The sequence below is a fragment of the Prenolepis imparis genome, unplaced genomic scaffold (genome assembly GCF_030444845.1).
Source record: "Prenolepis imparis isolate NDT839.2.m4 unplaced genomic scaffold, iyPreImpa1.0 SCAF_12, whole genome shotgun sequence".
Taxonomy (NCBI): domain Eukaryota; kingdom Metazoa; phylum Arthropoda; class Insecta; order Hymenoptera; family Formicidae; genus Prenolepis; species Prenolepis imparis.
Window position 1 is genome coordinate 7,687,498 of NW_028141170.1, and position 13,233 is coordinate 7,700,730.

At 39.5% G+C, this 13,233-nt stretch overlaps 2 protein-coding genes across 6 annotated transcripts in view; one reads left to right on the top strand and one right to left on the bottom strand.

Annotated features, from left to right (window-relative positions):
• LOC145944121 (uncharacterized) overlaps nucleotides 1–13,233 on the top strand; it is a 399,257-nt gene that overhangs the window by 90,136 nt on the left and 295,888 nt on the right. For all 3 annotated transcript variants that reach the window (XM_083052238.1, XM_083052240.1, XM_083052241.1), the window contains exon 6: nucleotides 6,029–6,091. In XM_083052238.1, coding sequence (XP_082908364.1) covers nucleotides 6,029–6,091 — 63 coding nt within the window. The remainder of the gene's footprint in view (nucleotides 1–6,028; nucleotides 6,092–13,233) is intronic.
• The window catches only part of LOC145944111 (uncharacterized), a 332,431-nt gene that overhangs the window by 20,839 nt on the left and 298,359 nt on the right, over nucleotides 1–13,233 (bottom strand). For all 3 annotated transcript variants that reach the window (XR_014426620.1, XM_083052206.1, XM_083052207.1), the window contains exons 13-14: nucleotides 6,586–6,679; nucleotides 894–1,091 (exon numbers count right to left, since the gene is read on the bottom strand). Coding sequence is in view for 2 of the 3 variants with exons in the window: in XM_083052206.1 (XP_082908332.1) it covers nucleotides 894–1,091; nucleotides 6,586–6,679 (292 nt within the window). In the remaining variant the exon portion in view is untranslated. The remainder of the gene's footprint in view (nucleotides 1–893; nucleotides 1,092–6,585; nucleotides 6,680–13,233) is intronic.

The window sequence follows — 13,233 nt, forward strand, 5'->3', positions numbered from 1 at the left end:
ATATATGCAATCAGAATTTACATGAAATGAATTTCGACACCGACAGTCGAGACGAATGTATAAATCAATAATTATATATTTGTCGTGGCATGTATTAATCCTGATTATGTGAAGATCGTCGTGAGTTTAGATGCGATTAGAAACCATGATCTGAAAATCAGTAGAGTTACCGCGCAAGTATTATATACACCGGATATAATACAGCGTCGGTGCGACGACACACAATTCGCCTACCGTTGCCGCCCTTCCACGGCATTAATTAATCTAAACGATTATATCCAGCCGCATTGTTCGAAACATCGAATTAATTGCGGGAAACGCCGAACCCTCTCTCGCGGGAAAGCGAAAACGCTCGAGATAGTTCCCAAATGTTAGAGCAGATTAGGTTCTGTTTGTGAAAGAGACTCTCCCATCTCGTCTCTTAAAAAGGAGGATGGTTTTAGACAAATAATTAATTTCTTCGACTAGAAATCAAATCATTGCGCAATTTAATCAGATAAAAAATCCATTAGCGAAATTATACGAATAATGTTACATCGAATGATGATTAAAATGAATAAGCACGAATGCAGTCTATTTTGCTGCATTGTTTTCTTGATTCATTATTTCTTCAGTACTTTTATAATTTTATATATATGTCGAGTATATATTTATGATAATGAAATTTAATTTACTTATTTCCGGAAAATTTTATACAAATCGCGATAGAAAAATTCTCTTTCAAACAGTAAAAGCAATTTGTTCGTAATTTACTCCTAGCGAATAATATACGTCATTTGTAGTAGATTGGCGCTAAAGTGAATATAACGTTAATTAGGAACGAAGAAATGTGAAGAAAAAGTTTGTGCTCTTTCACGCGAGGATACTTCGCGACTAATTGGAAGATTACTTACCGTTCGCGTGCGCCGCAAGCAGGTCTCTCAGTTGTTGCTGACCGGTGGTCAGTTCTACGCAGCTGACCCTGACGCTAAATCTAGCGCCTGTTCTCTGTCGTTGTTCAGAAATTCCGCGGAAGAGCCATGCAATGGCGCAAGGAATTGCGCCCAGCGTATGACCAGCTTCCGGAGTTCCCAACATGGTGTGAGACTTGCCTAAATGAGAGAGCAAAGAAGTTGTGTTAAACGTTGCGAGAGAATGCTTGCTGATTACGGGGGCAATGTAAACGCGGGATTACATCATAGAGAGCAGAAACGTTCAGCGTTTTAAGCATGCAATGTAAATGCAAATGGCGTAGATGAAAATTATTCACACCGCAATTTGAATTAATTATAACTAGTTTACTGTCCGCTTATACTGTTTATTCTATGAAATTCACGTATGCGATTTAAATATTTCCCGATATGTATGTTATATATATTTATATATTTATTTACATGTATTATATATATACATCAAATTAAATATATATATATTGGAAAAAATTTAAATCGTACACGCAAGTTTTATAGAATAAACAGTATAAACGGACAGTAAATTGGTTATAAATAATTAATACACATATATAGGCATATACATATTGTATATAGTTTCTGAATATTTTCTAAATTTATTGCTCATATAATTTTTTAATTAAAAATTGTCGAGAGAAAATAATTAGAGATTGATGTCATAATAATTGGACGTTCTTTTGTCGAGAGAAACGATGACAGGTTAAAGTTAATATTTTGAATGATTCTTGCCAGACTGACGGATTTATTGCCGTAGGGATCGTATTAACGCCCGTAACCGGTGCTGCCGGTGAGACCGATATGTGGACAAGCTTCATTGTTGATTGGCATAATCGCGATTTTCCCCCTCGCGTGTCGCGACGAATGAATTCACATGGACGAGTTCGAAAATCCCGTTTATGTACATGGCTGGCGTGCGAGAGCCAGCTGGGTGCAATAATTGCGATGCCAGATTTGCGGTCGGGTCCGAGCGAGCCGCTTAATTTGTTTACTATTTAGTGAACGACAATGTAACGGCTAGAATGACAACCGAGGATTTATGCCGAAGTAGACGAACGATGGAAACGATCGATCGATCGATTATTTTGCATCTATCGCTGACTAAAATGCAAAGGACGCAGAATAAAATAAATATAAAAATTAATTTATTAGCGGTGGAATATATAATTCGCCGCCTCGGAAAAATGTTGTTCATATTTAATGGCGATTTCAGCACGAATTGCGATAACGGCGCATACTTTGCGAAACTTTTCGGCGCGAAAGTTTCCGGCGAAATTGGAAGCCGGAGCTCAAACGCTCTTCTATTGACAGTGAAATAAAAGAGCTCTTATTAAAATCATAAAACAGTCCGACGAGAGCGGAGACGACTTATGGCAGGGGGGAATTACGATACCGAAGGACGAGAGGTTGAAGCGAAAGGCGTAAAGGGAGGCCCCGTGGGCAACGGCGGAATAATGGAAAAGCAGCAGCCACCGTTGAATCTTAAACGTTATTTAATTGTCTTAATGTAGGACGGTGAATTATGTTGTTATTTAATTAGAAGCACGAAGGCGAAAGAGAGGGTCGGGCCATCTCATCGGAAAGGGAAACCGCATCTTGAAAACTTTTCTCAATGGCCGATTCCGCTTCGGGGAAAAGATTCGAACGGCCGAACCGCAAAAATTCCGCAAGAATTCGCGCTATGCCGCCGCGAGATTCGCGGGCTCGCTGACGATGAGGCAGAAAAAGCCGGAGAAAGCCGCTGCATTCTCAGACGATCGGTATGACACGCTCTCTCGTAGAGATACTTTTGAAACGAAATGAGAATGGTAATTAAAATTCCACGCGAGTGTCTTGTTATGTGAGAAAAATATCGGGGTCAATATTAGATCGTACAAATTGCATATTTATTATAATTTTATCATTTTTATACAATTTTCGCATTCTTCCATATACTTTTTTTTTTTTTTTTTTTTTTTTTTTAGAAATGAAGCAATTTTTTCAAAAACAAAATCTGTATGAAAAAAATTTAGTGTTGCGATTTCCGATATACTCTGCATAATTAATTTATTATAAAAATAAAAGAGAGATTTAATAAAATACGCGCACACATACGTATGTGTCGTTTCATACCGAAGTTATATACGCGAAATTAGCAAAAACTGAATAAATCCTTCCGCGGTTGCGTAAAACAGAAGAACCGTGAGAGGCGCGTGGTTCCTTTGACTGAATCGCTTACTAAGGTTATCATTGTCAAAGGCATCGTTTTTGAGAAAGGGACGAGAGGGAAGTCTCGGTGCATCAAGCACGCGTGCTTCTTCCCCTCGTCGTTGCATAATCCACTTTTCGCGATCTCAAAGGATTCGACGAGGTGTCCGCCGCGCGGGGGTAATTAGAAACGCGCTACAAAGTACAAACGGGCCCATTGTCTCGTCGCTATATATATATATATATATATATATATATATATATTTTCGTTACAGCTCTCTTCTATCTCTCTGTCTCTTCGCAAGAAACAGGTCCCATTGCTTTGAGAGCGCAAAACTCTCTCTTTCTCTCTTTTTTTTTCTCTCTTTCATCGTCCTCCTTTCTCTCGGCTTATCCTCCGCCGTGTCTTTCTTCCCTCGTAGTTCCTCTGCATGCTCTTTTTCAAGCGATTTTTTAGACCGCGAATGACAGACGCGCATGCGGGCGAAATGCAGTCGGTTGCACCGACACATGCACATCGTGCGTGCGAAATAAAAGGCACTATATTCTGGTCACTATTTTAAATATCCGGCCTGGTTGAATTGCCTCCGTCTCTCGCGCGTATTCCTTCCCTTTCTTGTCTCAGCAGATTCATGCAAATCTGGCTTTTCCCCTAGTTTGCATCCTGCTTTTCTTATCCCTTCACTATTCTAACCGCGATCGGGGTCCCTCTTTCTCGTCTTCCTTTTCGCCTTTAGAGAATGATGACGTAAGGAGTTAGGAGAAAATCGGGATATAGAAAGGGGTGCATGAGAAAAGGAGAGAGCGATGAGCTGAAACGAGGGAGGAAGAAGAAAGAGAGAAACGTTCGCGTAGAGATGATCAAAAGCAGTTTGCTCGCGGACTTGCCTGAAGTATTTTAGGAAGAGAGAAGGAAGACTGCGTGAATTCGTTTGGCTTCTTCTTGCACGGTTCTTTGTCTACTGTCGTTGGGCTCTCTTATCTCTCCGACGCGCTTCCTTTTATTTTCGACTTTATCGACTCCTCCTTTCCCGCGCCGCAAGAAATCCCGCTCGATTGCGCGAACTTCGACATTAAGGGCCGACGATTTCTCAACGCGACATGAATTATGAAACCATATCAGTCTAAGAACGACGGAAACCTACTAAAGATCGTGCTTGAAAAAAAACTGCAAGCTTATTCGATTCTGAAATTAATTTTAGAAATGTGATTTCTCTTTATACATAGATAGTGATGTTTTATTTGGGTGACTTAAAGATAATTATCGAGAACATAATTATTTTATGTAATCATATTTAAAAATATTTACATATAATAAAATTACATAGCAATTTACATATGAGGACAACTCAGTTTTTTTAATAATGTGATCTGTGACGTTTAATTTTATTATTATCTTATTTATCGTATCGAAATATATAAACTTTTCACACACGCGTGCTTGTCTATCAAATATAAAAAAATTCTCCAGTGAGAAATATATACAACGAAACTCGGTGCGGAAATATTATTCCATGAAATATCATTCCACGAAGTTTAATTGGTTTTGATACCGACTGTGAGAGTAGACGTCTCTATCGCGTTATCAAAACTTTATTCCAGTTATAGTCGATATCAAAAATATTTTAATGAACATTCTTTGCGATCACAATCTATAAAAAAGAGATTCACCGATGAATTATTATTTCAATCACACTAAATTGATATAAATATCGAAATAAAATGCGAATTACAAAATTGGATTTTATATGAAGATATAAAAGAAAAAAAGAAAAAAAGAAAAAACAAAACGGGAAGGAAACAAAATAATATTTTCCCGCTTTGCATATACATATATGTATACATATAAAATTCTGAATAGTTATTTATAAACTTCATATTTATATTATAAACTTTACTTATATTTATAAACTTAATACATACGAGACATGTATTTAATTATTATTTCATCGAAATGAAAATATACATATATTTTGAGATTAATAACATTTTACTTTAAAATGTATCCTTCCTTCAAGATGTTTTCCATTTTGTATAAAACATTTTAAACTCGTTAGTCTAAAAGTTACCGTGGCACAGGAAGTGTGCAATGACGCGAAGGGTCCTCTCTCTTTGATTGTGCTGTATTAAGATTCAAAAGGTACAAGGGAAAAGAGTGTGTCCCAGTGGCATACATTATCGCCATTCCTTCCGGTCTCACCTCACTATACCTCATTGTCGTTCCTCCTGTCCTCACTTTCTTCCCTTTTCTCACTCTTTTTCCGTACCGACATTACCACCCGAGAACATCCTCCCTTCTGTGTACTTTCCATAATCGTGCATTTGCATGCAAACTCGATATCACTACTTAAAATGTAAAACAACTCTGCGCTTCTATCGGCGCGTTCCTCGCAGCAGCAGAACGAGAAGAAATGAAAAAGGAACGCCTAAATAAATAAAGAATAAGGAATAGAGGAAAAAATATATAAAGAATCCTCGCGACATTTCTCTCAAGAGGATATATATATCGTTGATATTCTGAAATAATTTATTTCTTGGCTCAAGGAGAATATTCGAACCAGTATGAAACATCTCGTATAAATAATAAAAATTTCTGTAGAAAATCGATATCACCATTGTATAAATAATTCGTGAAGTTTTGAATTGTGCAAGCAAGCCTGCGATTTATTAATTCAAAATTACTTTTTATCAATTCGTAATTAGTTTATAAGTTTCTATCTATATTATAAATAAAAAATTTAACCAATTATTTTTAAAATCTGTTCAAAATTCCATATATTTGACACTTTAAAAATATATAGAAATAGTAATTTAAATTTTTTGTTATTACATGTGTAATTTGCATCGTAGCGAGATTGTATTATTACATAGCTATCGACATTTTTTTGTTTCAGATTAAATTCAGAGCTCCAATTGCAACACATTGTATTCTTCGACAAAACATCATAATATCTCAAGTAAGTGAAATAAAAAAATTATAGATAATATATTGCATTTGACAGAAATACGAGCCATCAGATAAAAATTCTGCGAGATATTCACATTTCACATAATTATTCTCACGATTCGTTTCGGCAAGTTTTACTTAACATTAGTATGGAATTTCGTCTATACGAAACGAGACAGTTTGTTGAATAGAAAACGGAGAAGTTTGCAAGATATTATCTCAATTTATGCACGAGAGAGAGAGATGTTTAAGGCAGGCATTATTTCTGGAGAATTTTATATATTAAATTCTGAAGAAACTCCATAATTTCTACACTTTCTTGAGAAATACAAAAATGTTGTTTATGCGATATATTATAAATGTGATTTAGATAATAGGTTAAGAATAAAACATATACATAAATTGCAAATGGAATAAAAACTAATATTATTATTTAGATATATGAAATTGATCAGGACAAAATATTATATAACCTCGCGACAGAAAAAGTTTCTCTTAACTTACCTAACCCAGCGTGCCCAAAACAAAATAGACAACCATCCGTTCCATTGATAACCGCGTGAATCACGTCCGTAAGAGCGCTCGAACAAATTTCAGTCTGAAAAAAAAAAAACACATTCATAGGTATTTATACATATTTTATATGATCATAATTCTAAATATCGATTAAAATATTTTTTTATTTCTTTCATGCTATAGATATGCTAAATTCGTTCGATAATTATTAAATCTCACGTTTTGTACGTCGGTACAAGCTTTAGGGCAGCTGAATGGACGCGATTTTAATTGCGTCTGCCTCGCAATAATACCGCGACGAGAGAATGGAAAGGGGCGAAACGTCAAGCCTCCGCAGGACAGCGAGAGGAAGAGCTCGCTCGGGCTCTCGTAAAGTGCTTAAGAAAGCGTGTTGGCGGGCCGGATTTAATAAACGCGTGTAACGTCTCCGGAGTGAAAAGTGAGGGGTGAGGGAAAGGGAGGGGGAGGGAAAAGGGTCGCGGGATTATGGGAGACGGCCCTTTGTTTGCTCCTAATGTATTCATAGACTGGAAAAGACTTTTCCTGGGCCGCGAAACAACGCTCGAGCCTAGCCTGAGCGGAAAGCCGCTCTTTAAAAGAGTCTCTGTCCTTGAATGACGACCGATTCGATATCGAAATCTCGAGAGTATCAATGAGAATCAAGAAAAAGGTAGATGATAGCGCAAAAATCGGAGAATCGTTTGTTGTTCGAGGAAAAGAAGCGAGCTTTGCGACATTGTCGCGAAAGCTGCCGAAAATGCCGATCGATGTTAGGATCTCTCTATAGGCCGACTGTCTCTTTTCACTTCAACGAAGCAAAGACCGGGAGGATGAAAGAGATGGAAAAATGTGTGTTATGAGAGGGAGGGGGATTTCTCGCAGTTTGCGGAGAAAATCGAGAGGAAGATGAGGACGTGTCGATGCCTCGGCCAAACAAGATTGAAATCTTCGTGGACGAGAATCGGATGAGCCCGAGATGGAAAAAGGGACGCGAGAATCTCGTGAAAAAAGAAAGCGCGAGGGAAGGAGTAGTGTATCGTAAGGAGGGAGGGGTAAGAAAAGGGACGGAAAGACGATCGAAGTGGAGAATCGAAGTAGAAGAAGCGAGACGCCGGAAGAAAAGAGGGACCAACTCATTCTCTTTCCACCTTTTTTTTCTTTCCCGCAGCGGCAAAAGGATAGGGAAATAAGGAGTCTAGTCCCTTTCCCAATATGGTAATACCAATCTGTCGCTGCTCGTTTCAAAGGGGCGGCACAGCGTGTAGCCGCAAACGAGTCTGCCGATATCGTAGATTTACATTGACTTCTTGATTCGCGGACAGAGAAACGCTTCTTCTTTCGCCGCGTCTCGATAAAGGGATTTATTATCTGAGAGGGAATTGCTTGTTAATTTACGCGGATGATCGCACGCCAATTAAATGGAACTTCGCTAATCTTGTTCCTCAACGAGATCGTCATATTTACCTTTACTTTTGCAACATGTTGATAATAATAAATGAATTCATTTTTATATATAAAATTAATTATTGTAAGTGCGATATACATATATATATTTTTTTTAATTTAATTCTTTTTATTTTTTGGATTTATTTTCGTTCCACAAAGTTAATTTCATGTTAAAAGTAATCAACTGACAAGTAGAAGATATTTAAATATGAGGAGACAGAGACGTTTTCGCTCGAACGACGAATTCCTACGAAACTAATGCCAGGATTGACGATGGTATATCCGATACTTACCATGCCGACAACAACGACACTCATAATTATAACGGGATCGTCCCGAGGGATGTAACGTAAAGCAAATACATTTCGTAGATACCTGCACCCTCCGTCGCCAGAAATCTCGCCCTTGAACTCCCCGAACTGTCGGCATGACGGTTAATGAAATACGTGACCGGAGCCACCATCATAATCTCAAACACTTGATTCCGCGCCCGTGCGACCGGAGAAATTGCGGAAAGGGTTCCGCCACGCTTCTGATGCGCACGAGCGAGAGCCCATCGATGTCGGGCCTTTGAAAATTTTCGCCGGCGAGAGGCCACCCTCTCTCTGTGATGTCCGCCCTCGGGCCAGACACCCGCACGTAATGCTGTTTAACTCTCTCGCTCGGATTTCCGCCGGTTAAAAATGAGTAACAATAGCAATTCACTTCTGCTTTGATGTTCTTTTAATAATCGAAATTCGCAGAATTGATACGCGGAGAGAGTAACCGGAAATAGAACTGGATGAAAATTAGTTAATTGTTCGGCCGGCTCTCTGTGTAGATTACCGTGGAATATTTTTTGGTAGGTTATTTATATAGGGAGTAAAATGAGAAAGTCGAGAATGAACGTAAGTGGATGAAAAAAATTCACTTTGTCAGCGCTAATATCTATAATAAGTTATGCCTTAATTTACAGATAATTGATTGAGCTCTCGAAAAATAATTTTCTCCCTCGCTCATCAAGAGCATTTTATAAATTCCGGCAACCCTCGCCGATCTAAGAAGAATCGGTCGACGCGAACGTGACGTCTCAATCGCGCTCATCTCATAGGGATGTTTATTTCGGAGCGAGGCTGGCGCGAATTAAAAGACACGCACCGCGGTGTGACTTACAAGCGGCACCGTGTCGTCAGTCGCTCGTAGTCGTTTAAATTCGGTTTGCGCGACGCGTTTCGGTAACGCAATATTGGTGCACCGGACCGGAATACCAATTCGTATATACGGAGGGGTCGAATGTGCCAGCTCGCCTTCCGAAGAAGAATCCGACGACGAAGGAGGTCTCTCTCTTTCTCTCTCGTTCTCCCCCTCACCCTCATTCCGATGCCTCTTCATCCTTCCTCCAGACGCGAAATGTAAAACTCATGTCGAAAGTTTGGAAAGAAGCTACGAGAAACGTTTCACCCCTCGTGACGTTGGAGTGGGACGAGAGAGCGAGGGAGAGGTTCTCTTAATGGCTGGAAATAATCGAATGATCTCCCCTCTGTTCGCCTTGCCGACGAATCTCTTAATTCGCAAGTTTTCCAGATGTCTCGACGGCAATGTCTCGGGACGAATCAAGGTGACGTCGTCCTGGACATTAGTTGACTTACAAGCGACGACGCTTTCACGGTTCGTTCCCTCTTCCAATTTTTGCGAAACACTTTTGTCGGTGATAAGAGGACGTACAGAAGGTCTTTCTCTCTTTAAATTATCTCTCGGCATTTAAATACTAATTAATTCATAGATAAATATTTTTTAGTGAAATTTGAACTAACTTTTCTCTAACATAAAATACGTTTTATGTAATTTTTAAGGTAAATGCTCTGTGTTCTCTCCTTTTAAATCTTAATTCAGAAGTTTAATTTCGGTATAAAAACTTGGAAGTTATGGCACAGGAGCAATTAAGTTTAGATAGAAAATGAATCGGAGTTCCTTTGACAAGAAAGGTTGCCTTCTTCATCCAAATATCTTTGCAAGAGAATTGCTATTTGTGCTTTTGTAAAAGCAGCCTGTAAATTAAAGCCTATTGCAGGCAAATTTACATAAGAGCATAGCGTATAAGCGTCTCCGAGCAATGAGGCTCCCGGTATAAGCTTCGCAGTACAATATAGCGGCTTACGTCGGGCATTTCATTGGTCGACGCGTTTATGCACTATGATGACGGTCTTATGCAAATTTCCGTGCGATGCTGCTGATGTATCAATATTAATATAACTATAGAAACAACGCGCGCGGGCGAAAGACAACGAAATCTCGTTAAGACACGCAATACCGAGAAAGCACATACAATAACATCTCAGAATTTAATATTTAGTTACGATGTAAAATGCGCGAATTATTAAATTTGAAATTTTACCTCGCATGCACAAGCTCCACTCTTTCCCTCCCCCTTCCAAATTTCAGGTTTCATTTAGTTACCATTTTAATATGCGGTACGAAAATGCGTTTTTCCAGACTACTCGTTCGACGAAAATCAAATATATGCGCTATTAAGCAGCGGGCTTTTTCGGGCAGCAGGTAATTATATCATCGCTTGTTTGTTCGGACCGTTCAACTCGCGCAATAACAAACGCGAGTCACGTAATCTTCTTCTTCGGTACGATCATGAACGTTAAAATGGGAAAAACGTGCTGAACAGAATTTTGTTATCAATTGTAAAAAAAAAAAAAAAAAAAAGACGCGATCAGCATTTTTATCGCGGCAATGCTAGATCATCCATTGTCAGCGTCATCGGACTTTTAACAATCGTGCCAATCACGTATGTCGATTTTTGACAGTGACGACGGATTCTTTTTCGCGTTTCGTTTAACATCCGTGGCTGTGATTTTTTTTTCTCATATAGTGCTTTATCAAAGATAGTAACTTTTTAATATATTAACTCTTTATCGATAAATAGTAATTTAATAAATTGACTTTAAAGTCGATCAAAAAATTAGAATTATAGAAGAATAAATTTGGGGGCTTCTTTATATGCGATAAAATAAAAAACGTATAAAATTATCACAATATTCGTTAGCAAGGATGTGCGAAATAGTAGCATACTTTTTTTATAAGCAAGAACATAGTTACAGGTAGCGTAAATCGCACGAAACATCTATCGCGACGACGCTATTCGATGAAAACCGTTTCAAAAACAAACAGCCCTGAGGGAATGCTTTTCGCCCTCGTGATGCGACGAACAGTTAGTAATCGTAGGCAAAGTACGGGAGGATATGGGAAACACAGAATGTGCGAAACGCACACGCTCACGCACAGGAAATACTCTTGTCGGAATTTACGAGCCGGTAATTCCAAAAATTGCATTGCGATACACGTGCTTTCCGCTCGACATCTCGTGATTCGTTTTAACTTATTCGTTTATAAATAATTTCCGCTGGCAATCGAGATGTATAAACACTAAGTTAACCTTGCGAAGGCTCAATGTGTTTCTCGTTGATTGATGGTTCTTCATGATTAATGACACAGTGATTAATAACTGCGAATCAATAATTATTACGATATGGAATCAGATGAAGCTTTAGTATTTTGTTTATCATTCGCCTCTGCGATAAAATCGAACCTGCATTTGATTTGGTAGAAAGAGACAACTAGTTCACGCAATAAAATTACTCAATTTTGCGGCGAGGCATTAAAAATTTGCGAATTTTACGCTGACAAGAGTACAATCTCTAATAATATACTATACGAGATCACGGGCATAAAAATTTTCTCGATGTTCACGCATTCTTGTGGCACTTTACGAAATGGTGGCCGATAAATTCGAAGGAAGCCCGGCTGCGCAAACAAGCGAAATCCGGTCGGCGGTCCGCATCAGCTCGAAGAGCTGCGATCGCATTTACATCGTGGAATTTTCGACTCGTCGTCGGCGCGTGGCGCGATAACTCCGGGGATAACAACTCGGAAAACTTTTCATCCACCTCCGACGGATCCGCAGAATGGTGCGCTGCAGTGTTAGAGAGGAACGAGAAAGAGGGAGGGGTCGAGGGAGGGGGACATAGAGGGTGAGAAAGGGTGACAGAGCCGGCTCGCGCACGAGCGCCCTTCCGCCGCGCGATGTCGTGAAATATGTCGCGATTTACACGGGAGATTGGCGTCATTGGTGCCTGGGGAGCGAACGAGTGCTGTCCCTCCCCCCCTTCCCCTTCACCCTTCTTCTAGCGTTATCCCCCGGTTTACCGAATTCGCCCCCTGCCCTCGTCGTGTCGCCCTCTAACCCCTGCGCGGGCGGGAGTGGCTTGCCAGATCAAAAAAGCATTCGCGAAATCCCAGTACCTGCCTGAGTGATGCAAAACCGAAAACTGTGAAACCTCTATCGCATCTCTCTCTGTCCGTCGAATCTCAATAAATTTTTTTTGCTATCTATCCTATCGATATTCGATTGTTCGAAAAATCGGTTTATCGCTTTGCTCCCGAAGACTATTATCATCTATTAAATCTATTGTTTTTCGTAGAATTACACGTTCTTTTTATAATTTTATAATCCAATTTGTGATTTAATTATCAAAATCAAAGAGATAGGATTAATTAAATTTATTATTAATCGTAAAACTCAACTATTTCAAGATTGAAGAGTTTCAGACTGAAAAGATGCGAAATGCATCTTAAACAGTTCGCGTTCGCAAGAGATTGTTTCGTTATTGTACCGCAAACTTCAATTTCATATATCGTTATTCGATACACGTTAGAAGCAAGTTTATTCCGCTACGACGGAAATAAACCATAGTCTGTCACGGAGCTAGTAGCGTCTCTGTAGATGCAACGATGAGGTACAACGAGGTGCAATGACTATGACTCGCTCGTCTTCCCGCTGCCGTTCGGCTGGCACCTGTCAAACTTCATCAGCTTTGCTTAACACCCGGTCGCGCTACAGTGCAAATTAATCCCGCTGTAATATGGAAATACGTCATTCGAGAGGATACGACGGATATCTGGCCGGACAGAATGGGCCAAGAGGCAAGGAGCGCAGACGCGCAGCTGAGAGCAGAATGTGAGGGCAGGGTACCTCGACCACGAGGCCGTATGATTGGTTTATAGATTACCATGCATTTGCTCGAGGACGGCAGTGACGAGCCCCACGCCGATCATGCTTATTCGCCGATACAGAATATCTCCATGAGAGGAGAGTGAATTTTAGAGAGGCACACTCCGTCTATTAAATTATTATTATAACGA